We start from the raw sequence: 25,183 nt of genomic DNA, 5'->3' as shown, positions 1-25,183 counted from the left end.
TAGGTAAAATGGATCGTCTATGAGCTAACTAAGCTAATTATGCAATTTTTGACATAAGTAAGCTAAGTACAGATCGTTTTAGAGCTAACTTAGGTAAAATGGATGGTTTTGGAGGTCAGTAAGCTTATTAAGTCATTTTGGAGGAGAAGAAGCTAAGTCTAGGTCATTATGGTAAGCATTGGAGGAAATAAAGCTAAGTCTAGGTCTTTATGCATGTGTTAAGCAAAACACTAGATAAACTTACCAAGATCCAGGAGGTGTAGGAGCGGGGTGGCTCGTGTCGGTAGATGGAGAAGGATCGTGCGATGCTTGTCTGGAGTTACGCTGCAGCAAAGATCATTTCCAATGTCTTGTTAGCATGATGACACTCAAATGTTAAGACTAGCAAGTAATGTCCATTCAAATAAAACTCACCGTGGTCCCAGGAGCAATCACTGGCATCGGCGGAGCGGTCTGACCTGTCTTCTCGCACACAGACTGCATATTTGGTTTTGACGACTCAGTCATACTAGTTAGTAATGAGACAAACACTACATGAATGTTTTGGCTAATCTGCAGAAGAAACTTACCACAAGGAGCTCGTACATGGCCCTTGCCTGCATGTCATTCCGTGCCCTCTCCTCCTCCATCATCTTTGTCGTCCTCTCCTCCAACTCCCGCTGCCTCTCCGCCGCCTCCACCAGAAGTTTCTCCGTTCTATCTCTCTCACTCTGTATAGCATCCTGCAACACCACTCACATGACCATTTGTAATCATTGATGGAAGCGCACACAATGTAATTAATGGAGAAAGATAACTGAGTACGTATCACTAACCTTGATGGCGAGTTGCACTGGCCGTTCACGAGGCCTTATCTCAGGAGCGGAGCTCGACTGGCGCGCCTTGATCTCCGGGAGAGTGCTAGGACAACGGATAAGTCCATCTCCAATGGCTATGGAGCCATGGGACCTCCCGCCACCAGATATCATCACCAGCTCTGGATCAATGGGACCCTAGCTCGGGTTAAAGTCCTCCCCTTTCCTCGCCTTCCCCTCATCTCTATATCTCACGAGCTTGTTGTGGGAGGAGATGTTGGTGAAGTTGTTTGCATCATCGAGGTCAGACTGAGAGAAAGCCTTGACTTTCTTGAAAGAGGCAGTGTGGGCCATGGCATACAGGTCGTACACCTCTGGCACCTTATCCGCCTTATTGTAGCGTACTGAAAGAGAGAGAAAAATGAAAATTAGTAATTAAAGGGCTCAAGCTAGCATGATGAATGAATTGCATGAATCATGAAGCAAACCACATACCCAGTTGCGCCCGAACTGATATAAGTTGGAGCTGCCTTGATGGTGTGGCACACCTTCCATTTGGGCATGTTTGTCCTTGGCCTCGTTGTGGAGGGCTAGCCATTGTTTTGAGCACCACTCATCGACCAACACCTCCCAACAATCCATCCGATCCGCACACCATCTCGGAGGTGCCTAAGTTAGCAAATAGAAACTTGAGTGCTACGGCTAAGAATTACTAAATGAAGGAACTTAAGTAGAGAAGGCCTTAAGAATTACCTTCATGTACTGCTCCTTACTCAGGAACTTATCGCGGCACGCCGGCTTGGTCTTCTTGATACCACGCAAGGCATAGTAGTCTCGAACAGCCTGCACCCGAGCCTCGTGCCGTAAGTTCTGGAGTAGGCGCTTGCAGACGTACTCGATAACATGTGCCGCGTCCTCCTCGTATCCCTCCTCACACCTGTAGAATGTCTGCAATCAAATGAGACAATATTGATTAGTACAATTAATAACTAGCTAGTTGAAGATTTTTAAATGTGTAAAGGAGAAATTACCCAGAACTTTCTGATCACCATGTCTGCCCTCGTGTCGCACACGACACCGTCGATAATCTCATCCGGCGGGGCCGGGGCAGCCACGTAGTGCTCCCAGCTCAATCCAAGCTCTGGAAGCCGACCCTCACCAGGCAACGTGACAAACCCCGGGAAGTTTTGCCGGCAAAGAACTCCAAGGACGGAGTTGGGCCGGCGGACACTATGATGGTGGTCCCAACCCCTGTAGCATGACAAGGCCAACGCATTAGTTATTTGAAGAAACATGAATGCAGAAGGTACAAAAATATTAAATGCACTTACGTACCTCTCCCCATCAGGGAAAATCAACCACCTCTGCTCGCGGGTCACCGGCACGGACGGGAGCCGTGTAGCACCACGCTGGTAGACGTTGCCCCCCTCCTCCCCCTCCTCATCAGTCGGCTCCCCGCCATCATCAGCCTGGCCACTCGGCTCCCCGCCATGCTCAGGCTGACCCGGCCAGGTACCCCATCCAGACGTGTGCTCCTCCGGGGTCTCGTGGGCCGAAGGCCTGTCGACCCGAGGCTCGTGGGCCGAAGACTCGTGGACCAGAGGCTCGTGGACCGGAGTCCGTGCAGCCTCCTCCTCAGACGAGTCCACCCTAGCAGTCACGTGCTCGGGTGAAACAGCTGGGGGTGGCGGCGAGGAAGGCGCCCTAGCAGTCACCGTACGTCCTCTCCCGCGACCACGTGCTCCAGCTCCTCTCTTCTTCTTACCTCGTCCCCTGCTGGGCACCGCGGTCGACGAAGAAGGGCCCGACGGTGTCGCCATACTGTCCAGCAACGCTCGGCGGAGAGGTGCGTGTGGAATGGAAGACCTCGCACCACGCACCGACGAAGAAGGGGCCTCGGCGCGCTCCCGACCAGCGCCCACCATCTTTCAACACCTGCCATGACAAAGAATAAACGAAATTAGTACAACATAAAAAAAGTACCGACATGAATAATAATATGTATATCACTTAAGTGTATCATCATCAAGTACAACATAAAAAAATTGAATACCTGACACTACTAATAATCTCGATCAGTATCATCAATAAATGCATAATCATCATCATCACTATAATCAATGATGGGCTCATAGGGTTCAATGGCATCAACATGTGCAAGGCCACCTTGACGTAATCGGTCAAGCATTGACAGGTCATCCGCAGCAGTAACCTCTTCTTGTTCCGGCTCTTCTTGTTCCTCCTCTGGGGTGATGTCGGATTCATTGTCGCTGTCTACTTCAATGTTTTGGGGTGAAGTATAGTGGTTCTTGAAACGCTTTTTGGAAAGACGTGTCTCTTGGAAGAATTCTCCTTCATATGTGTCTGGGTTAATGTGAGGTTCATAATCCTCTTCCTTTGGGGGAGAAAGTCTAGCACGTGGCGGCACTTCATAAACGACATCCCAACCTTTCAGATTTGGATTAGTTTGGCAGGCCCACGGTAGATAGAATACTTGGGTCGCCTGTTGAGCCATAATATAGACATCGGGAACATCTAAATGAGTGCTTTGGTTGATTTCAACTAGCCCTATATGTTCATGAGTCCTTCTAGTCTCCTTCGGCTGAAACCAATAACATTTCAAGACTACGACATTCGGTGGGTTTTCACCATAGAACAGAAGTTCATAAATTGCTTCAACTCTCCCATAATACTCGGTACCTCCTTCGCCGATAGCAGATACACAACAATTTGTAGACTTTCGGTCGGCCATAGATAGCTCTTTGCCATAGGTACAAAAGCGATACCCGTTGATGTCGTACTTGTCAAATGAACGGACCTTATAGTCAAAACCATTAGCGACTTGTCTCAATTCGGCGTCCATAGACTCTGAATTAGCCTACAAGTTTAATATGAAAGGATTGTTGCATTATGCACAAATTAGCGAATGAAATGAAATTGTCTAATAGAAATTACCGTTTGTTTGAACCAAGAGATGAAACCGGGATAGCCACCTCCTTGCTTTGCGAGAAGCTCATACTCTTCGACGGAATCCTTTTGGATCTCCGCTCCATACGAGAATATGGCGACGTATCGACTGTATGACATATCCAGGAATAAGAGTAGTTCAAAGGAAATAGAAGTTGCGAAACAATGTACCGAGAACTTACTCGATGTACGGCCGCACTTCTATCAGGTTGTTGAAGATATACAACAAAATGGTCCGCCATTCTTCGTTATCCAAAGATACTGGATGTGAAACACTAGCTGGTGCGAGATTCCCTTTGAATAGGCTGAGGTTGGATCCACCCTTTTTAGGCTCATCAGCATTGTACCGAGGCTTCGGATTATGCAAATGACGATTTTTGGCTTCGTAGTGTGCTGTTACGAAGTTTGCCGCCTCCTCTGTGATGAATGCCTCAGCCATCGATGCTTCAATTCTACGTTTATTTTTACATTTTTCTCGAAGCGTCTTCTGCATCCTCTCAGTTGGGTAGCACCAACGATTTTGCACGGGCCCCCCAATCTTGCCTCGGTCGGGAGATGCAAAATCAAATGCTGCATTGGATTAAAGAAGCCCGGTGGAAAGATCTTCTCTAACTTGCAGATCAACTCCGGCGCCAACTCTTCCATTTCTTCTAGCACGCCAGGCGATAGTTCTTTCGCACAAAGAACACAGAAGAAATAGCTAAGTTCTGCCAGTACTAGCCATTCATCCTCAGGGATGAAGCCACGCAACATCACCGGCATTACCCGCTCAATCCATATGTGCCAATCATGACTCTTGAGACCAAATATCTTCAGTTTATCAAGATTCCCCTCTTTAGATTCGCCGCATACCCATCGGGGAACATCAACTGCTGTTGCACCCACAAGAGAATTTCCCTCATAGCTGGCCTTCCAAGATTGAACCATGCCTTTGGCTTCGTCCAATTTTGCTTTCCTTTCGGTTCTTTCATGTTTTGTAACGGCCTATCACATAGCGCCTCCAGATCGACTCTAGCCTTAGTATTATCCTTTGACTTCCCATCTATGCCGAACAATGTACCAAAAAGTGCCTCGGCGATATTCTTCTCAGTGTGCATCACGTCGATGTTGTGTGGGCAAAGGAGGTCTTTGAAGTAAGGCAGATTCCATAAGCATGTTTTGTGAGTCCACGCGTGCTTAGTATTATACCCCTTGAAGTACCCTGGACGTTGTGGATCTGCCTCGAGAGCGTTTAACTGATCCAGGGTCTGTTGGCCTGTCAATGCAGGTGGTGCAGAGTTTTTGACAACTCTACCCCTGATGAAGTTCTTCTTGTCTTTCCTGAAATTATGGCGAGGATCCAGGAACTGTCTATGCATGTCGAAGCAAGAAAACTTGCGACCGGCCTGAAGCCAACGAAACTCAAGAGCTCCCTTGCATGTGGGGCATGGGAACCTTCCATGCACACACCAGCCAACGAATAGCGCATACGCCGGCAAGTCATGCGTCGAGTACATGTACCAGACACGCATTATGAAGTTCCGTTTGCTAAAGGCGTCGTATGTCTTGAACCCATTATCCCAGGCTTCTTGCAATTCGTCCTTAAGCGGCTACATGTACACATTCATATTTTTGCCCGGATAGTTGGGTCCTGGAATTATCAACGTCAGGAAAATGTTCTTTCTTTGCATAATCTGTCCGGGGGGGAGATTGAGTGGAAAGACAAATACGGGCCAACAACTGTATTGGGCTGCCGTCATACCAAACACACTGAACCCATCCGTGCTGATGCCGACTCGAGGATGCCTCGGATCTGCCGCTTTGTCAGCATGTAATTCATCAAACTTTTTCCACGCAACACCATCCGATGTGTGTACCATCATCAGATTCCCATCTGCATCTAGTTCGGTTCTTTTGCCTGTTTTGTGCCATGTCATCTGTCTAGCCGTCTCTTCGACCATGAAAAGACGTTGAAGTCTTGGTACGGTTGGCATATACCGAAGAACACTAACGAGGATTTTGGTCTGTGTCTTCTCACCCATACCGTTGTCTACCACAATATACCTGGAAGACTTGCAAATGGGACAATAGTTCAAGTCCGCATAGTCAAGCCTAAATAAGGCACATCCTTTCTCATAGGCATGTATCTTCTCATAGGGCATCTTCAGTGCACAGAGGATTTTGTCCGACTGGTACAGGTTTGCAGGCATTACATGGCCTTTGGGTAGAAAGCGTCCAAATATTGTCATAATTGCGTCATAGCATTCTCTGCCCAAGTTGAACTGAGCCTTTAGAGCCATTACTTGTGAGATGGCATCCAACTGACAAAGCTCAGTGTGCTCGTGGAGCGGACGTTTCGAAGACTCCAACATTTCATTGAAGGCCTTTGCAGATTCCTCCATCTCCTCGTCCGAATCCCGAGCATCATCATAGCCTTGCACCATGTTTTCCATCCCGGTACCATGCTCGTCGGTGCGACGACGATCCACCTCAGCTCGGTCACGTTGGGCAGACTCACCATGAAATGTCCACACCGTATAATCGGGCGTAAAACCACTCTTCTGCAGGTGTTTGCCCATTTCAGCCTCTGTCTTCTTTTCCCAATTGCCGCACCGGAAACAGGGGCACCAGGTTTTCTTTTGGCCATTTGCAAATGCGGCTTGCACAAACCCCTTAGTTTTTGTGAACCATTCAGCGCTCCATTTATTCTGACCAGTGTGACCGGTATACATCCAAGCACGGTCACTCATCTTGACTTTCAGAGCTACTGGACACACAACAATTATATATGTAATTCACCATGTATATATTCATTAGTTGATCTACTTTGTCAATGTTATTACGTCCATGCAACCTACACTCTAATAGGTAATGATAGGTCCTAATCCCACCCGTGTATGTGTAGATTGGGTTCATTTTCCCATGCTATGCTCCAGATCCGACGCAAAATTTCGGCAGCACCTCCCCGCTGTTCTCCTGATACACGTCTCTGCAATAAACAGAGAGGATGTGTACCCGGAGAACAACAGGGGAGGCACTGACGAAATATATGCGTCGGATCCGGAGCAAAGCATATGGGAAAACGAACCCAATCTACACATACTCGGGCTGTCCATGGATAGCGTTGGACAATTCGAAAGAATCAAGGTTATAAATATGCAAATGCATGCATATTTATAACTATGACGCTTTCGAACGGGAGACACATATTGGTTACGCATACTGATGATTCAAGACACATATATAGCTAGCTATCAAGTTTCATCGGAATAGATCAAATAATTAATGGGGGAGGAGGACTTGTCATTTGTGCTCACCCACGAACGAAGGGGCAGAGCTCGTCAAACGCACGGCGAGGTCGTCGAACACCAAACCTCGCAGCGATGAAACAACTGCACATTTAAAACTACACGATCAACACAATTATTTATGATGTTTTTCATAACAAAATCGAAAAATATATGACCTAACTAATAATTCACAAATATATGACCCCGTCGGCCTCTGGAAGGCCAAAGAACACCTTTTCGGGAGGTGTCGGTGGTCGGGGTGTCCTGTCGGTGTCGGGGTGCCGTGTCGGGGTCGGGGTGCTGTTTCGGGGTCGGGGGGTCGGGGTGTCGTGTCGATGTCGGGGTAGTGCCGTGTCGGTGTCGGGGTGTTGTTTCGGGGTCGGGGTGCGGTGTTGGGGTCAGGGTGTCGGGTCAGGCTCGGGGTCGGGGTGTCGGGTCAGGCTTGGGGGGTCGGGGTGTCGGGGTCGGGGTCGGGGTGTCGGGGTCGGGGTCGGGGTCGGGTCGAGGTGTCGGGGTCGGGGTGTCGGGTCAGGCCCGGGGTCGGGGTGTCGGGGTCGGGGTCGGGGTCTCGGGGTCGGGGTGTCGGGTCAGGGTGCCGGGTCGGGGTCGGGGTGCCGTGTCGGTGTCGGGGTCGGGGTGTCGGGTCAGGCCCGGGGTCGGGGTCTCGGGGTCGGGGTGTCGGGTTGGGTGCCGGGTCGGGGTCGGGGTCTCGGGGTCGGGGTGTCGGGTCAGGCTCGGGGTCGGGGTCTCAGGGTCGGGGTGTCTGGTCGGGGTGCCGGGTCGGGGTCGGGGTGCCGTGTCGGTGTCGGGGTAAGGGTGGGTGTGGTGTCAGGGTGTCGGTGTCGGGGTGTCGTGTCAGTGTCGGGGTCTAGGGGTCGGGGTGTCGTGTCGGGGTGCCGGGTCGGGGTCGGCGTGCCGTGTCGGGTCGGGGTGCCGTGTCGGGTCGGGGTTTTTTTCCTCTTTTTTCCTTTTCTTCTTCTTCCTATTCTTCCTTTTTTTCCTTCTTCTTCTTCTTCTTCTTCTTCCTCCTTTCCTTTTTCCTCTTCTTCTTCTCCTCCTCTCCTCTTTTTTCTTCTTCTTCTTCCTCTTCTTCTTTTTTCTTCTCCTCCTCCTCCTCTTCTTCTTCTTCCTTTCCTTTTTCCTCTTCTTCTTCTCCTCCTCTCCTCTTTTTCTCTTCTTCTTCTTCTTTCCTCAAACTAAACTAAACCTAAAACTAAACCTAAAACTAAAACTAAAACTAAATCTAAACTAAACATAAACCTAAAACTAATAAAACAGAAAAAAAGGAAAAAAAAAACTAAATCTAAACCTAAAACTAAACTAAAACTAAACCTAAAACTAAAACTAAAACTAAATCTAAACTAAAACTAAAAAGGAAAAAACAGAAAAAACAGAAAAAAAAAAAAGGAGGGGGGCTCACCTGGGGCAGGGCCGGTGGAGGAGGCCCCCGGTGGAGGAGCTGACCGGGGCGCGGGGGCGGCCTGGGGCGGCGGGGGGCGGGCCCGGGGCGGTGGGCCGCGGGGCGGCGGGGGGCCGGGGCGCCGGGGCGGGGGGCGATGGGGCGGTGGGGCGGCGGGGGGCTGGGGCGGTGGGGCGACGGGGCGGCGGGGGCGACGGGTGGTGGGGCGATGGCGCGCGGCGGGCGGCGGCGGTGGCGGTGGGGTGGGAAGTGGTGGCGGGGCGCGTCGGCGAGGAGAGAACAGAGAGTAACGGGCGGGGGGGGGGGTACGGGCCGTTAGGTAGTGTCCTCTTTGCCGTCCGCCTCTCTTTACCGTCCGCCCTTTTGCCTCTTTGCCGTCTGCTAGCAGACGGCAAAGAGGTGGGCCGTTAAGTTTTTTCCAAACGGGCGGGGGGTGGGGGCCACCTCTCTCTTTTCCGTCTGCCAGCGGACGGCAAAGATTCTTTGCCGTCTGCTGGCAGACGGCAAAGAGCTCGCGGACGGCAAAGAGCTTCTTTGCCGTTTGCCATTTCTTTGCCGTCTGCTTTTGGGTAGCTGATGGCAAAGAGCTTCTTTGCCGTCCGCTAGCTGACAGCAAAGAGCTGGCAGATGGCAAATGAGCCGATTCCAGTAGTGATTCCTTTATTATGACACGCTTCATCATTGTCATATTGCTATGCATGATCATGTAGTTGACACTGTATTTGTGGCAAAGCCACCGTTCATAATTCTTTCATACATGTCACTCATGAATCATTGCACATCCCGGTACACCGCCGGAGGCATTCATATAGAGTCATATCTTGTTCTAAGTATCGAGTTGTAATTCTTGAGTTGTAAGTAAATAAAAGTGTGATGATCATCATTATTAGAGCATTGTCCCAGTGAGGAAAGGATGATGGAGACTATGATTCCCCACAAGTCGGGATGAGACTCCGGACGAAAATAAATAAATAAAAGAGGCCAAAGAAGCCCAAATAAAAAAATAAAAAAAGAGGCCATAAAAAAAGAGAAAAGGCCCAAATTAAAAAAAAGAGAGACAAAGAGAGAAGGGGCAATGCTACTATCCTTTTACCACACGTGTGCTTCAAAGTAGCACCATGATCTTCATGATAGAGAGTCTCCTATGTTGTCACTTTCATATACTAGTGGGAATATTTCATTACAGAACTTGGCTTGTATATTCCAATGATGGGCTTCCTCAAAATGCCTAGGTCTTCGTGAGCAAGCGAGTTGGATCCACACCCACTAGTTTCTTTTATTGAGATTTCATACACTTATAGCTCTAGTGCATCCGTTGCATGGCAATCCCTATTCACTCACATTGATATCTATTGATGGGCATCTCCATAGCCCATTGATACGCCTAGTTGATGTAAGACTATCTTCTCCTTTTTGTCTACTCCACAACCACCATTCTATTCCACCTATAGTGCTATGTCCATGGCTCACGCTCATGTATTGCGTGAAGATTGAAAAGGTTAGAGAACATCAAAAGTATGAAACAATTGCTTGGCTTGTCATCGGGGTTGTGCATGATTTAAATATTTTGTGTGGTGAAGATAGAGCATAGCCAGACTATATGATTTTGTAGGGATAGCTTTCTTTGGCCATGTTATTTTGAGAAGACATGATTACTTGGTTAGTGTGCTTGAAGTATTATTATTTTTATGTCAAGATTAAACTTTTGTCTTGAATCTTATGGATCTAAATATTCTTGCCACAATAAAGAGAAATACATGATGAATATGTTAGGTAGCATTCCACATCAAAAATTCTGTTTTTATCATTTACCTACTCGAGGACGAGCAGGAATTAAGCTTCGGGATGCTGATAGGTCTCCAACGTATCTATAATTTTTGATTGTTCCATGCTATTATATTATATGTTTTGGATGTTTATGGGCTTTATTATGCACTTCTATATTTTTTTGGGACAAACCTATTAACCCAGAACCCAGTGCCAGTTTCTGTTTTTTCCTTGTTTTAGAGTATCGTAGAAAAGGAAAATCAAACGGAGTCCAATTGACCTGAAACTTCACGGAACTTATTTTTGGACCAGAAGAAGCCCACAGCGTATCAGAGATGGACCAGGAGAGTCTCGGGATGCCCATGAGGGTGGGGGGCGCGCCCACCCCCCTGGGCGCGCCCCCTGCCTTATGGACAGCCCGGAGGTCCACCGACGTACTTCTTCCTCCCATATATACCCATATACCCTAAAAACTTCGGGGAGCACAATAGATCGAGAGTTCTGCCGCCAGAAGCCTCCGTGGCCACCGAAAACCAATCTAGACCCATTCCGGCACCCTGCCGGAGGGGGTAATCCCTCTTCGGTGGCCATCTTCATCATCCCGGTGCTCTCCATGACGAGGAGGGAGTAGTTCTCCCTTGGGACTGAGGGTATGTACCAGTAGCTCTGTGTTTGATCTCTCTCTCTAGTGTTCTTGAGGTGATACGATCTTGATGTATCGCGAGCTTTGCTATTATATTTGGATCCTATGATGTTTCTCCCCCTCTACTCTCTTGTAATGGATTGAGTTTTCCCTTTGAAGTTATCTTATCAAATTGAGTTTTAAGGATTTGAGAACACTTGATGTATGTCTTGCATGGGATACCTGTGGTGACAATGGGGTATTCTATGATCCACTTGATGTATGTTTTGATGATCAACTTGCGGGTTCCGTGACCTTGGGAATCTATGCATAGGGGTTGGCACACGTTTTCGTCTTGACTCTCCGGTAGAAACTTTGGGGCACTCTTTGTGGTTCTATGTGTTGGTTGCATAGATGAATCTGAGATTGTGTGATGCATATCGTATAATCATACCCAAGGATACTTGAGGTGACATTGGAGTATCTGGGTGACATTAGGGTTTTGGTTGATTTGTGTCTTAAGGTGTTATTCTAGTACGAACTCTAGGGCTATTTGTGACACTTATAGGAATAGCCCAACGGATTGATTGGAAAGAATAACTTTGAGGTGGTTTCATACCCTACCATAATCTCTTCGTTTGTTCTCCGCTATTGGTGACTCTGGAGTGACTCTTTGTTGCATGTTGAGAGATAGCTATATGATCCAATTATGTTATTATTGTTGAGAGAACTTGCACTACTGAAAGTATGAACCCTAGGCCTTGTTTCCTAGCATTGCAATACCGTTTGTGCTCACTTTTATCATTAGTTACCTTGCTGTTTTTATATTTCAGATTACAAAAACCTTTATCTACCATCCATATACCACTTGTATCACCATCTCTTCGCCGAACTAGTGCACCTATACAATTTACTATTGTATTGGGTGTGTTGGGGACACAAGAGACTCTGTTATTTGGCTGCAGGGTTGCTTGAGAGAGACCATCTTCATCCTACGCCTCCTACGGATTGATAAACATTAGGTAATCCACTTGAGGGAAATTTGCTACTGTCCTACAAACCTCTGCACTTGGAGGCCCAACAACGTCTACAAGAAGAAGGTTGTGTAGTAGACATCACTTACCGGAACCCCCCGGTGAAGTATTGGGCCAACATGGGCCTAAGGGAGAGAGAGGGAAGCCCACGGGAGGTGGTTGCGCGCCCCCTCCTTGGGAGTCTGTATTGGAGAAGGAGGAGGGGGCGGCACCCCCTTCCCTTTCCCTCTCCCTCTCCCTCCTATTCCCTCCGGTGGAAGAAAGGAAAAGGGGGGACCGAATCCTACTTGGACTAGGAGTCCAAGTAGAAACCCCATGGCGCGCCCCTCCTGGCCGCCGGCCTCTCTCCCCCTCCTTTATATACGTCGCCAGGGGCACCCCAAAGCACAACAGACAATCTCTTAGCCATGTGTGGTGCCCCCCTCCACAGTTTAACACCTCGGTCATATCGTTGTAGTGCTTAGGCGAAGCCCTGCGCCGGTAACTTCATCATCACAGTCGCCACACCATCGTGCTGACGGAACTCTCCCTCAACCCTCTATTGGATCAAGAGCTCGAGGAACTTCATCATGCAGAACGTGTGAAGAACACGGAGGTGCGGTACGTTCGGTACTTGGATCGGTTGGATCGTGAAGACGGTCGACTACATCAACCGCGTTACTAAACGCTTCTGCTTTTGGTCTACGAGGGTACGTGGACACACTCTCCCCTCTCGTTGCTATGCATCTCCTAGTTAGATCTTGCGTGATCGTAGGAATTTTTTGAATTACTACATTCCCCAACAGTGGCATCCGAGCCAGGTCTATGCGTAGATGATATATGCACGAGTAGAACACAAAGAGTTGTGGGCGATAATAGTCATACTGCTTACCACCAACGTCTTACTTTGTTTCAGCGGTATTGTTGGATGAAGCGGCCCGGATGGACATTACATGACCACGTTCATGAGACTGGTACTACTGACGTGCTTCGCACACAGGTGGCTGGCGGGTGTCTGTTTCACCAACTTTAGTTGAATCGATTTTGACTATGGCCGGTCCTTGTTGAAGGTTAAAACAACACACTTGACTAAAATCGTTATGGTTTTGATGCGTAGGTAAGAATGGTTCTTGCTAGAAGCCCGTAGCAGCCACATAAAACTTGCAACAACAAAGTAGAGGACGTCTAACTTGTTTTTGCAGGGATGTTGTGATGTGATATGGTCAAGACATGATGAGATATAAATTGTTGTATGAGATGATCATGTTTTGTAAAAGTTATCGCAACTGGCAGGAGCCTTATGGTTGTCGCTTTATTGTATGAAATGCAATTGCCATGTAATTGCTTTACTTTGTCACTAAGCGGTAGCGATAATCGTAGAAGCAATAGTTGGCGAGACGACAACGATGCTATGATGGAGATCAAGGTATCAAGCCGGTGACAATGGAGATCATGACGGTGCTTTGGAGATGGAGATCAAAGGCACAAGATGATGATGGCCATATCATGTCACATATTTTGATTGCATGTGATGTTTATCCTTTATGTATCTTATTTTGCTTAGTACGAAGGTAGCATTATAAGATGACCCCTCACTAAATTTCAAGGTATAAATGTTCTCCCTGAGTATGCACCGTTGCTACAGTTCGTCGTGCTGAGACACCACGTGATGATCGGGTGTGATAAGCTCTACGTTCACATACAACGGGTGTAAGCCGGTTTTGCACGTGTAAAATACTCGGGTTAAACTTGACGAGCCTAGCATATGCAGATATGGCCTCGGAACACTGAGACCGAAAGGTCGAACGTGAATCATATAGTAGATATGATCAACATAGTGATGTTCACCATTGAAAACTACTCCATCTCACGTGATGATCGGAAATGTTTAGTTGATATGGATCATGTGATCATTTAGATGACTAGAGGGATGTCTATCTAAGTGGGAGTTCTTAAGTAATATGATTAATTGAACTTTAGTTTATCATGAACTTAGTACCTGATAGTTTTTGCATATCTATGTTGTTGTAGATCAATGGCCCGTGCTACCGTTCCCTTGAATTTTAATGCGTTCCTAGAGAAAGCTAAGTTGAAAGATGATGGTAGCAACTACACGGACCGGGTCCATAACTTGAGGATTATCCTCATTCCTGCACAAAAGAATTACGTCCTGGAAGCACCGCTAGGTTCAAGACCCGCAGCAGGAGCAACTCCGGATGTTATGAACGTCTGGCAGAGCAAAGCTGATGACTACTCGATAGTTTAGTGTGCCATGCTTTACGGCTTAGAATTGAGACTTCAAAGACGTTTTGAATGTCATGGAGCATATGAGATGTTATAGGAGTTGAAGTTAATATTTCAAGCTAATGCCCGAGTTGAGAGATATGAAGTCTCCAACATGTTCTACAGCTGCAAAATGGAGGAGAATAGTTCTGTTAGTGAACACATACTCAGAATGTCTGGGTACCATAACCACTTGACTCAACTCGGAGTTAATCTTCCTGATGATAGTGTCATTGACAGAGTTCTTCAATCACTACCACCAAGCTATAAAAGCTTCATGATGAACTATAATATGCAAGGGATGGAAAAGACAATTCCCGAGCTCTTCGCGATGCTAAAGGCTACGGAGGTAGAAATCAAGAAGGAGCATCAAGTGTTGATGGTGAACAAGACCACTAGTTTCAAGAAAAAGGGCAAAGGGAAGAAGGGGAACTTCAAGAAGAATAGCAAGTCAGTTGTTGCTCAAGGGAAAAAACCCAAGTCTGGACCTAAGCCTGAGACTGAGTGCTTCTACTTCAAAGGGACTGGTCACTGGAAGCGGAACTGCCCCAAGTATTTGGCGGATAAGAAGGATGGCAAAGTGAAATGTATATTTGATATACATGTTATTGATGTGTACCTTATTAATGCTCGTAATAGCGCCTGGGTATTTGATACTGGTTCTGTTGCTCATATTTGCAACTCAAAACAGGGGCTACAGATTAAACAAAGATTGGCTAAGGACGAGGTGACGATGCACGTGGGAAATGGTTCCAAAGTCGATGTGATCGCCGTCGGCACGCTACCTCTACATCTACCATTGGGATTAGTTTTAGACCCAAATAATTGTTATTTGGTGCCAGCGTTGAGCATGAACATTATATCTAGATCTTGTTTAATGCGAGATGGTTATTCATTTAAATCAGAGAATAATTGTTGTTCTATTGATATGAGTAATATCTTTTATGGTCATGCACCCTCGATGAGTGGTCTATTTTTGTTGAATCTTGATTGTAGTGATATACATATTCACAATATTGAATCCAAAAGATGCAAGGTTAATAATGATAGTGCAACTTATTTGTGGCACTGCCGTTTAGGTCATATTGGTGTAAAGCGCATGAAGAAACTCCATGCTGATAGGCTTTTGGAATCACTTGATGCTTGCGAACCATGCCTCATGGGCAAGATGACTAAGACTCTGTTCTCTGGAACAATGGAGCGAGCAACTGACTTATTGGAAATAATACATACTGATGTATGTGGTCCGATGAGTGTTGAGGCTCGTGGCGGGTATCGTTATTTTCTAATCTTCACAGATGATGAAAGATCGTGGATGTCGCCTAGAGAGAGGGGGTGAATAGGTGCTTTAAAATATTTACGGTTTAGGCTTGAACAAATGCGGAATAAACCTAGCAGTTAAAATGTCAAGCACAAAACCTACAACAACTAGGCTCACCTATGTGCACTAACAACTTATGCTAAGCAAGATAAACTACTAGGTGATAGCAAGATATATGACATGAAACAGTATGGCTATCACAAAGTAAAGCGCATAAGTAAAGGGCTCGGGTAAGAAATAACCGAGGCACGCAGAGATGATGATGTATCCTGAAGTTCACACCCTTGCGGATGCTAATCTCGATTTGGAGCGGTGTGGAGGCACAATGCTCCCAAAGAAGCCACTAGGGCCACCGTAATCTCCTCATGCCCTCGCACAATGCAAGATGTCGTGATTCCACTAAGGGACCCTTGAGGGCGGTCACCGAACTCGTACAAATGGCAACCCTTGGGGGCGGTCACCGAACCTGTACACTTTGGAAACCCTTGGGGCGGTCACCGGTACCCGTCAAATTGCTCGGGGTGATCTCTACAACCTAATTGGAGACCCCGATGCTTGGCCGGAGCTTTACACCACAATGATTGAGCTGCGAACACCACCAAACGTCTAGGGCGCCCAAGCACCCAAGAGGAACAAGCTCAAGGGTACCAAGCACCCAAGAGTAATAAGCTTCTCAACTTGTAACTTCCACGTATCACCGTGGAGAACTTAATCCGATGTACCAAATGCAATGGCAAGGGCACACGGAGTGCCCAAGTCCTTCTCTCTCAAATCCCACCAAAGCAACTAATGCTAGGGAGTAAAGTGAGAGGAAGAACAAGAAGGAGAACACCAAGAACTCAAAGATCTAGATCCAAGGGGTTCCCCTCACATAGAGGAGAAAGTGATTGGTGGAAATGTGGATCTAGATCTCCTCTCTCTTTTCCCTCAAAAACTACCAAGAATCCATGGAGGGATTGAGAGTGAGCAAGCTCGAAGAAGGTCAACAATGGGGGAAGAATACGAGCTCACAGCCCGCACAGAAATTATGGAAGAAGACCCCCTTTTATAGGTGGGAAAAAAATCCAACCGTTATGCTCACAGCCCGCACAGAGTGGTACTACCGCTCATGGGAGCGATACTACTACTAGGGCGGTGGAAGCCCTTTTAGAAACAATAGCGGGGAGGCAAAAGGCTGGTAGAGCCGCCGGAGCGGTACTATCGCTCGTCCTCACGGTACTACCGCTAGGGGTAGCGGTAGTACCACGAAGGGTAGCGGTACTACTGCTGGCGAGCGGTACTACTGCTTGTGAGCGGTACTAAAAAAATACATCCGTGCCTACTTCCATTGAGTTTCGGTCAGTGCAAAAATCCGGCATGGTACTACAGCTCGCAGGGAGCGGTACTAAAAAATTACATCCCCTCCAAGCTTCACTTATATCTTTTGAGCTAGATAATTTTGCTCTAGTGCTTCACTTATATGTTTTAGAGCACAGTGGTGGTTTTATTTTATAGAAATTATTGATCTCTCATGCTTCACTTATATTATTTTGAGAGTCCTTTATAACAACATGGTAATTTGCTTTGGCTATAAAATTGGTCCTAATATGATAGGCATCCAAGATTGGTATAATAAAAACTTTCATAAAAAGGTGCATTGAATACTATGAGAAGTTTGATACTTGATAATTGTTTTGAGATATAAATATGGTGATATTAGAGTTGTGCTAGTTGAGTAGTTGTGAATTGATAAATACTTGTGTTGAAGATTGCAAGTCCCATAGCATGCACCTATGGTAATCGTTGTGTAACAAATTTGAAACATGAGGTGTTCTTTGATTGTCTTCCTTATGAGTGGCGGTCGGGGACGAGCGATGGTCTTTTCCTACCAATCTATCCCCCTAAGAGCATGCACGTAATGCTTGGTTTTTGATGACTTGTAGATTTTTGCAATAAGTATGTGAGTTCTTTATGACTAATGTTGAGTCCATGGATTATACGCACTCTCACCTTTCCATCGTTGCTAGCCTCTTCGGTACCGTGCATTGCCCTTTCTGACCTTGACAGTTGGTGCAAACTTCGCCGGTGCATCCAAACCCCATGATATGATGCGCTCTATCACACATAAACCTCCTTATATCTTCCTCAAAATAGCCAACATACCTACCTATTATGGCATTTCCATAGCCATTTCGAGATATATTGCCATGCAACTTTCCACCATTTCATTTATGACACGCTTCATCATTGTCATATTTCCTTGCATGATCATGTAGTTGACATAGTATTTGTGGCAAAGCCACCATGCATAATTTATCATACATGTCACTCTTGATTCATTGCCCTTCCCGGTACACCACCGGAGGCATACATATAGAGTCATATTTTGTTCTAGTATCGAGTTGTAATCATTGAATTGTAAATAAATAGAAGTGTGATGATCATCATTAATAGAGCATTGTCCCAAATAAAAAAGGGGAAAGGCTAAATAAAAAAAGAAAGGCCCCAAAAAAGAGAAATAAAAAGGGACAATGCTACTATCCTTTTTTCCACACTTGTGCTTCAAAGTAGCACCATGATCTTTATGATAGAGAGTCTCTTGTTTTGTCACTTTCATATACTAGTGGGAATTTTTCATTATAGAACTTGGCTTGTATATTCCAACAATGGGCTTCCTCAAATGCCCTAGGTATTTGTGAGCAAGAAAGTTGGATGCACACCCACTTAGTTTCTTTTGTTGAGCTTTCATACATTTATAGCTCTAGTGCATCTGTTGCATGGCAATCCCTACTCCTTGCATTGACATCAATTGATGGGAATCTCCCTAGCCCGTTGATTAGCTGCGTCAATGTGGGACTTTCTTTTTTTGTCTTCTCCACATAACCCCCATCATTATATTCTATTCCACCCATAGTGCTATATCCATGGCTCACGCTCATGTATTGCGTGAAAATTGAAAAAAGTTTGAGATTACTAAAGTATGAAACAATTGCTTGGCTTGTAATCGGGGTTGTGCATGATGAGAGCATTCTTGTGTGACAAAAATGGAGCATGACCAAACTATATGATTTTGTAGGGATGAACTTTCTTTGGCCATGTTATTTTGAGAAGACATGATTGCTTAGTTAGTATGGTTGAAGTATTATTATTTTATGTCAATATTAAACTTTTGTCTTCAATCTCTCGGATCTGAGTATTCATGCCACAATAAAGAAAATTACATTGAGAATTATGCTAGGTAGCATTCCACATCAAAAATTCTGTTTTTTTATCATTTACTTACTCGAGGACGAGCAGGAATTAAGCTTGGGGATGCTTGATACGTCTCCAACGTATCTATAATTTTTTATTGTTCCATGCTATTATATTATCTGTTTTGGATGTTTAATGGGCTTTATTATACACTTTTATATTATTTTTGGGACTAACCTACTAACCCAAGGCCTAATGCAAATTGCTCTTTTTTGCCTATTTCAGTGTTTCACAGAAAAGGAATATCAAACGGAATCCAAACGGAATGAAACCTTCGGGAGAGTTATTTTTGGAACAAACGTGATCCAAGGGACTTGGAGTAGACGTCAAGAAAGGAGCGAGGAGGCCACGAGGCAGGGAGGCGCGCTTGCCCCCCTGGGTGTGCCCCCACCCTCGTGGGCCCCTCACAGCTCCACCGACCTACTTCTTCCTCCTATATATATATATCCATATACCCCCAAAACATCCAGGAGCACCACGAAACCCTATTTCCACCGCCGCAACCTTCTGTACCCAAGAGATCCCATCTTGGGGCCTTTACCGGAGCTCCGCCGGAGGGGGAATCAATCACGGAGGGCTTCTACATCAACACCATAGCCTCTCCGATGATGTGTGAGTAGTTTACCACAGACCTTTGGGTCCATAGTTATTAGCTAGATGGCTTCTTCTCTCTCTTTGGATCTCAATACAAAGTTCTCCTAGATCTTCTTGGAGATCTATTCGATGTAATTCTTTTTGCAGTGTGTTTGTCGAGATCCGATGAATTGTGGGTTAAGATTATCTATGAACAATATTTGATTCTTCTCTGAAATCTTTTATGTATGATTTGTTATCTTTGCAAGTATCTTCAAATTATCAGTTTGGTTTGGCCTACTAGATTGATCTTTCTTGCAATGGGAGAAGTGCTTAGCTTTGGGTTCAATCTTGCGGTGTCCTTTCCCAGTGACAGCAGGGGCAGGAAGGCACGTATTGTATTGTTGCCATCGAGGATAAAAATATGGGGGTTATGTCATATTGCTTGAGTTTATCCCTCTACATCATGTCATCTTACCTAATGCGTTACTCTATTCTTATGAACTTAATACTCTAGATGCATGCTGGATAGCGGTCGATCTGTGGAGTAATAGTAGTAGATGCAGAATCGTTTCAGTCTACTTGTCGTAGACATGATGCCTATATACATGATAATGCCTAGATAGTCTCATAATTATGCACTTTTCTATCAATTGCTCGACAGTAATTAGTTTATCCACCGTAATACTTATGCTATCTTGAGAGAAGCCACTAGTGAAACCTATGGCCCCCGGGTCTATCTTCCATCATATAAGTTTCCAATCTATTTTACTTTGCAATATTTACTTTCAATCTATATCATAAAAATACCAAAAATATTTATCTTATTATCTCTATCAGATCTCACTTTTGCAAGTGGTCGTGAAGGGATTGACAACCCCTTTATCGCACTGGTTGCAAGGTTCTTATTTGTTTGTGTAGGTGCGAGGTGATTTGCGTGTAGTCTCCTACTGGATTGATACCTTGGTTCTCAAAAACTGAGGGAAATACTTACGCTACTTTGCTGCATCACCCTTTCCTCTTCAAGGGAAATCCAACGCAGTGCTCAAGAGGTAGCAACCCTCTGTTCGAATTGCTCCGAAGGACCACCATCATCCACTGTCGGACTAATTTCCTTCAGCTGTATTGATTTTGCATTGTGAAGTCAAACTGATAAGAAAAAGGAATAAAATTCGCTCTTCAGAACTCATTCATGCATGATACTAACGAACACTACTCGGATGAAAGGCAAACACATGATACGAGGATGGAATATGTACGAGAAACAGGATGGCGTGACATATTCACACCTATGATGTGGTAACTAAGCAGAAGGCATTTCAACAAACTAGAAGCACTGCAAGCTAGACACCGTATGAAAGGTGCAACCAATATCACTCTGCCAAGTTCAAACTGTCTGCCGTTTCAACAAATTAGAAGCAGTACATGCTATAAATCATATGCAAGACACAACCAATATCACAGTGGCGACTTAAAGGTGCCTTATCATAAGTGATTGATGCGGGATATGCAAGAACAGTAGTCTGATGTAAGAACATGGTGTGATCAGATATAGTATGTTCTAGAAACAGGAACACGTGTCATATTCACATGCATTATGTGTAAAGTAAGCAGATGCAATTCAACAAAGTTAGAAGCAATACAAGCTAGACATCATACGCAACATGCAACCACATATAATAGTGCCAAGTTAGAGCAAGCACCTGTGATGGTGGAGTAGGGGAGATGTGCTCATCATCTACACAGCTACGTTGACTGTCTAGCCTTGCGCTGTCTTGCGAATCTTGTTGGGAGGATGGCAGAGTATAATCTGTAGAGACCCTCCATTTCAGTTGCTCGAAAGGACCACCATCATCCAATGCCTTACCAATTTCCTTCCGCTTTATTGATTTTGCATTGTGAGGTCAAACCGATAAGAAAAAGGAATAAAATTCGCTCTTCAGAACTCATTCATGCCTGATACTGACGAACACTACTCTGATGAAAGGCAAAGTCATGATACGATGATGGAATATGTACGAAAAACTGGATGGCTTGACATATTCACACCTATGATGTGGTAACTAAGCAAAAGGCACTTCAACAAATTATAAGCACTGCAAGCTAGACACCATATGGAAGGTGCAATCAATATCATTCTGCCAAGTTAAAATTGTCTCGTCATAGGTGGCATTCATCAAACTAGAAGCACTACATGCTAGAAATCATATTCAAGACGCAAACCAATATCACACTGCCAACTTAAAGGTGTCCCATCATATGTGACTGACGTAGGATACACAAGAAGAGTAGTTTCATGTAAGAACATGGTGTGATAGACAGATATAGTATGTACCAAAAACAGGAAAGCGTGTCATATTCACACGTATCATGTGTAAGCTAAGCAGATGCAGTTTACACTAATTAGGAACAATACAAGCTAGACACCATATGCAACATGCAACCAGATATCACACTGCCAAGTTAGAGCAAGCACCTTGGATGGTGGAGTAGGGGAGTGGAGACTTGGAACTTGTATTGCACTAGAAGTACAAGGAGAATCCGTATAGATGCTCCGTTTACATTGCTGTAGAGGACCACCATCATCGCCTTTCGTACTCTTTTCCTTCCTCTTTTTTGATTTTGCCATGTCAAGTCAAATCCACAAGAAAAGGATAAAATTTGCTCTTCAGAACTCATTGATGCATGATGCCGACGAGCACTACTTTCATGTAAGATAGCCGCATGATGGGAGGATGGAATATGTATGAAAAATAGGACGACATGACATATTGACATGTATTATGTATAAAGTGTAAACTAAGCACAAGGTGTTCGAACTAGTTAGAAGCAATGCAAGCTAGAAACCATATTAAAGATGAAACCAATATCACTCTAACTTGATGACTGACGCAAGATACACAAGAACAGTAGTTTGATGTAAGAACATGGTGTGATAGGAAGATGTAGTATGTACCAAAAACGGGAAGGCGTGTCATATTCACATGTATAATGTGTAAGCTAAGGAGATGCAATTTAACAAATTAGGAGCAATACAAGCTAGGCACCATATGCAACATGCAACCAGATATCACACTGCCATGTTAGAGCAAGCACCTGGGGTTGTGGAGTAGGGGAGATGAGATTAGGAACTTGCACTGCAGTAGGAGTAGCAGGGGAATCTGCAGAGATCGTCTGTTTCGGTTGCTCCAGAGCACCACCATCATTCCGTGCCTTCGTCCTTTTAGATTTTGCTTTGTCAAGTAAACACACAAGAAAAAGGAATGAAATTTGCACTTCCAAATTCGTTGATGCATGATACTGATGAACACAACTTTTATGTATGGCAACCACATTGTAGGAGGATGGAATATGTACACTAAACGCTAAGCAGAAGGCATTTCAACAAATTGGAAGCAATGCAATCTAGACACCATATGAAATATCCAACCAAAATCACTCTACCAAGTTAGATGTGTCTCATTATAAGTGGCACTTCAATAAATTAGAGGCAATACATGTTTGAAATGATATGCAAGATGCAGCCAATATTACATTGTCAACTTGAAGGTGTCTCGTCAGAAGTGATTGATGAGGGATACACAAGAAAAGCATGTTGGATTTCGGGTTCTGGCAAAACCCTTGAGGTTCAAACACTGGGGTGCGCACGAAGATCTCTCCCCCCCTCTCTAGCCGCGCACATCGTGATCTCACGGCCTAGCTCGATGAACCCAAAGAACAAGAGACACAAGAGTTTATACTGGTTCGGGCCACCGATGTGGTGTAATACCCTACTCCAGTGTGGTGGATTGCCTCTTGGGCTGTGGATGAATAGTTACAAGGGAAGAACAGCCTCCCGAGGAGAGGTGTTCTTGTGCTTGGCGAACTTGTGTGAGGCTATGGATGGAATGGCTTCAGTCTAATCTGTCCTAGATGAGCCCCCTGACTATGGTGGTGGCTAGCCCTATTTATAGAGGCCCTGGTCCTCTTCCCAAATATTGAGCGGGAAGGGATCCCACAACGGCCAAATTCGAAGGGAGACAACTAGTACAAGTTATCCTAACTAAAGGTGGTCTTCGCCTGCCAAAGGCTCTGGTGGTGACACCGTCTTGGGCTCCATGGTGACCTCCGTCCTGCTGGTCTTGGTCTTGTTGCACCCATATGGAAACCTTTGCCTGATGCCTCGGGACTCCTCGCTTGCGCTTGCCTCTTTAGCACCAAAGAGGAAAGAAGGACACTGCGCGCGCTGGCGCCCGCCTGGTTCCAGTCGTCATGGCCTGTGTCACAGAAAACTCGCGAGGTATCCCTTGCCTTGATCTCTCCGCCCCTCGCGAGCCTGCCTGGTGATGCTGCCCCCGAGGAGGTCTTGTGTTGTCCGCCTCGCGAGGCTTGGCCCCTCGTGAGGGTCTTGAGTGTTTGCTTGTGAATATGGGCCGTACAGGGCCGCTGGTGGAGCCACGCCGTGGGCCGCAGGCAGGCAAGTCTAGGGACCCCCGTTCCCAGAACACCGACAGTATCCCCTAGGCCCAAGGCGCTCTTGGACTTGGCTTCGAGGCGAAGCCAAAGGGGAAGTGCGGAGCGCCGCGGGCCCCAACAGCCTGCGGCCACGGTTGGCGCGTGGCAACTGATTGGACATGGGCGTCTCCGCTTCCCCACACTGCCTCGGCAGCTGCCCGTCTGACAAAAAGGCCGCCGCGGGCAACACTTGCCTTCATTGCTTTCCTTCGTCTTGCTTCAGATCCCCTCTTTCGCTCCTTCTTCCAAAATCTCCAGGTCTACTTCAATACCCTTCCGAGCTTCCGACCAATGGCGCCCCGAAAGGCCAAGGCCGTTTCGCCGCCTTCCTGGTACGCGCCCAATGTCTCAGAGAAGAACCTCGCCGCCACGCGCCTGCTGACGGCGGGGGAGAACAACGAGAAGGGAAGACCGAGCTCCGGGCCGGCTCCGCCGTGCCGGAGGCTTCGAAGAGCTCCTTCTACCCCTTCTTTATGAGCAGCATCGTCGCGGGACTGGTTCCCCCCTTCTCCGACTTTTTCTATGTCATCCTCCGTCATTACATGTTGCATCCCCTCCATCTCCATCCCAACTCCGTTCTTCTCTTGTCGATCTTTGCCTTCTACTGTGAGGCGTATGTCGGGGTGATGCCGTCCGTGGCACTGCTGCGCCAGTTCTTCCTCCGAATCAACGACGGCCACACCTCTGGGTGCGCCAACTTCGTCGCAGCCGGCAAGGCCAACGCGATCTCGAAGGCCGGAAATAAGGCCGAAGGCTTCAGGAGCAAGTGGGTCATGATGGATGCCAAGTGTGTCCACCCGCGGTTGAAGCTGCCGACGGAGATGCCCCAGCCCGACGAGGGATGGTCCCGCGCGAAGCTTACTGATGACCGGGCGAAGTCGGTGCTAGAGAAGATGACCATCGACCTGAGGCCGGGCAACGCAAAGGCGGCGAAGCTGACGGGGGCCATGCTCCTGAGAGAATTCCTGATGCTACGGGTGGCTCCTCTCCAGGCGCGCTCGCGCCCCTTGTGTACGCTTGGGGTGGAGAAGACAAGCTTCGCTTGAGTCCGGAGGCCTTGTCTGAGGAGGGGCTGGCTATGGCTCTCCGCCTCTTGGTTGGGGACGACCAAGAGTATCCGCCGAATGCCCACATTACCTTGTTCCTTCAGAAGGACGGGGCGCAGGTCGTGGCTGCCATGCCCACCTTTGACGGGCGCGGCCCGGTGTCGCTGGCACCCCCTGGAGTCCCGGTGGCGACGGCACCGGTGGACGTGTCTTCTGGCGATTCCTGCAGGGAGGGGGAGAGGAGGAGGAGGGCGAGGAGCGCGACCCCAAAGGGTATGGGGGAGACCACCCCCTTGCGTAAGGCCGACATTCTCCGCACCCTGCCTGATGAGGATGACGAGGCTGGCGTCCTCCCGAAGAGAGAGGAGCCGCCCGTGGTTCCG

General features: G+C 46.7%; 1 protein-coding gene and 1 long non-coding RNA gene across 2 annotated transcripts; both read right to left on the bottom strand.

Moving 5' to 3' along the window:
- Positions 1 to 244: 244 nt before the first annotated feature.
- On the bottom strand, positions 245 to 674 carry LOC147984615 (uncharacterized). The gene is made up of 3 exons (XR_015615057.1): positions 570 to 674; positions 415 to 477; positions 245 to 324 (listed from the first exon to the last, which is right to left on the bottom strand). It is a non-coding gene; the product is annotated as an uncharacterized LOC147984615 (long non-coding RNA).
- An 846-nt stretch (positions 675 to 1,520) lies between these two features.
- LOC147984614 (uncharacterized) lies at positions 1,521 to 24,320 on the bottom strand. Its single transcript, XM_087541179.1, has 4 exons — positions 24,027 to 24,320; positions 2,130 to 2,293; positions 1,826 to 2,045; positions 1,521 to 1,742 (listed from the first exon to the last, which is right to left on the bottom strand). Exons 1-4 carry the CDS (start codon positions 24,318 to 24,320, stop codon positions 1,521 to 1,523), a joined length of 900 nt encoding a protein of 299 aa, XP_087397305.1.
- Between the last annotated feature and the right edge of the window lie 863 nt (positions 24,321 to 25,183).

Source organism: Triticum urartu, chromosome 2A (assembly GCF_056163025.1).
Source record: "Triticum urartu cultivar PI428250 chromosome 2A, HENAU_Tu73, whole genome shotgun sequence".
Taxonomy (NCBI): Eukaryota; Viridiplantae; Streptophyta; class Magnoliopsida; order Poales; family Poaceae; genus Triticum; species Triticum urartu.
The sequence above is the reverse complement of the archived record's forward strand: the minus strand, read 5'-3'. Positions and strand labels throughout refer to the sequence as shown.

What these genes read in the sequence shown, in the direction of transcription:
- LOC147984614 (XM_087541179.1), bottom strand. Translation starts at nt 24,320, where the DNA reads ATGGAGATGGAGGGGATGCAACATGTAATGACGGAGGATGACATAGAA. An exon ending in TTGGTCGGAAGCTCGGAAGG is followed by an intron (nt 2,294 to 24,026) that starts GTATTGAAGTAG and finishes TGGCCGGGTCAG; the next exon opens with CCTGAGCATGGCGGGGAGCC. An exon ending in TGGTGATCAGAAAGTTCTGG is followed by an intron (nt 1,743 to 1,825) that starts GTAATTTCTCCT and finishes ATTTGATTGCAG; the next exon opens with ACATTCTACAGGTGTGAGGA.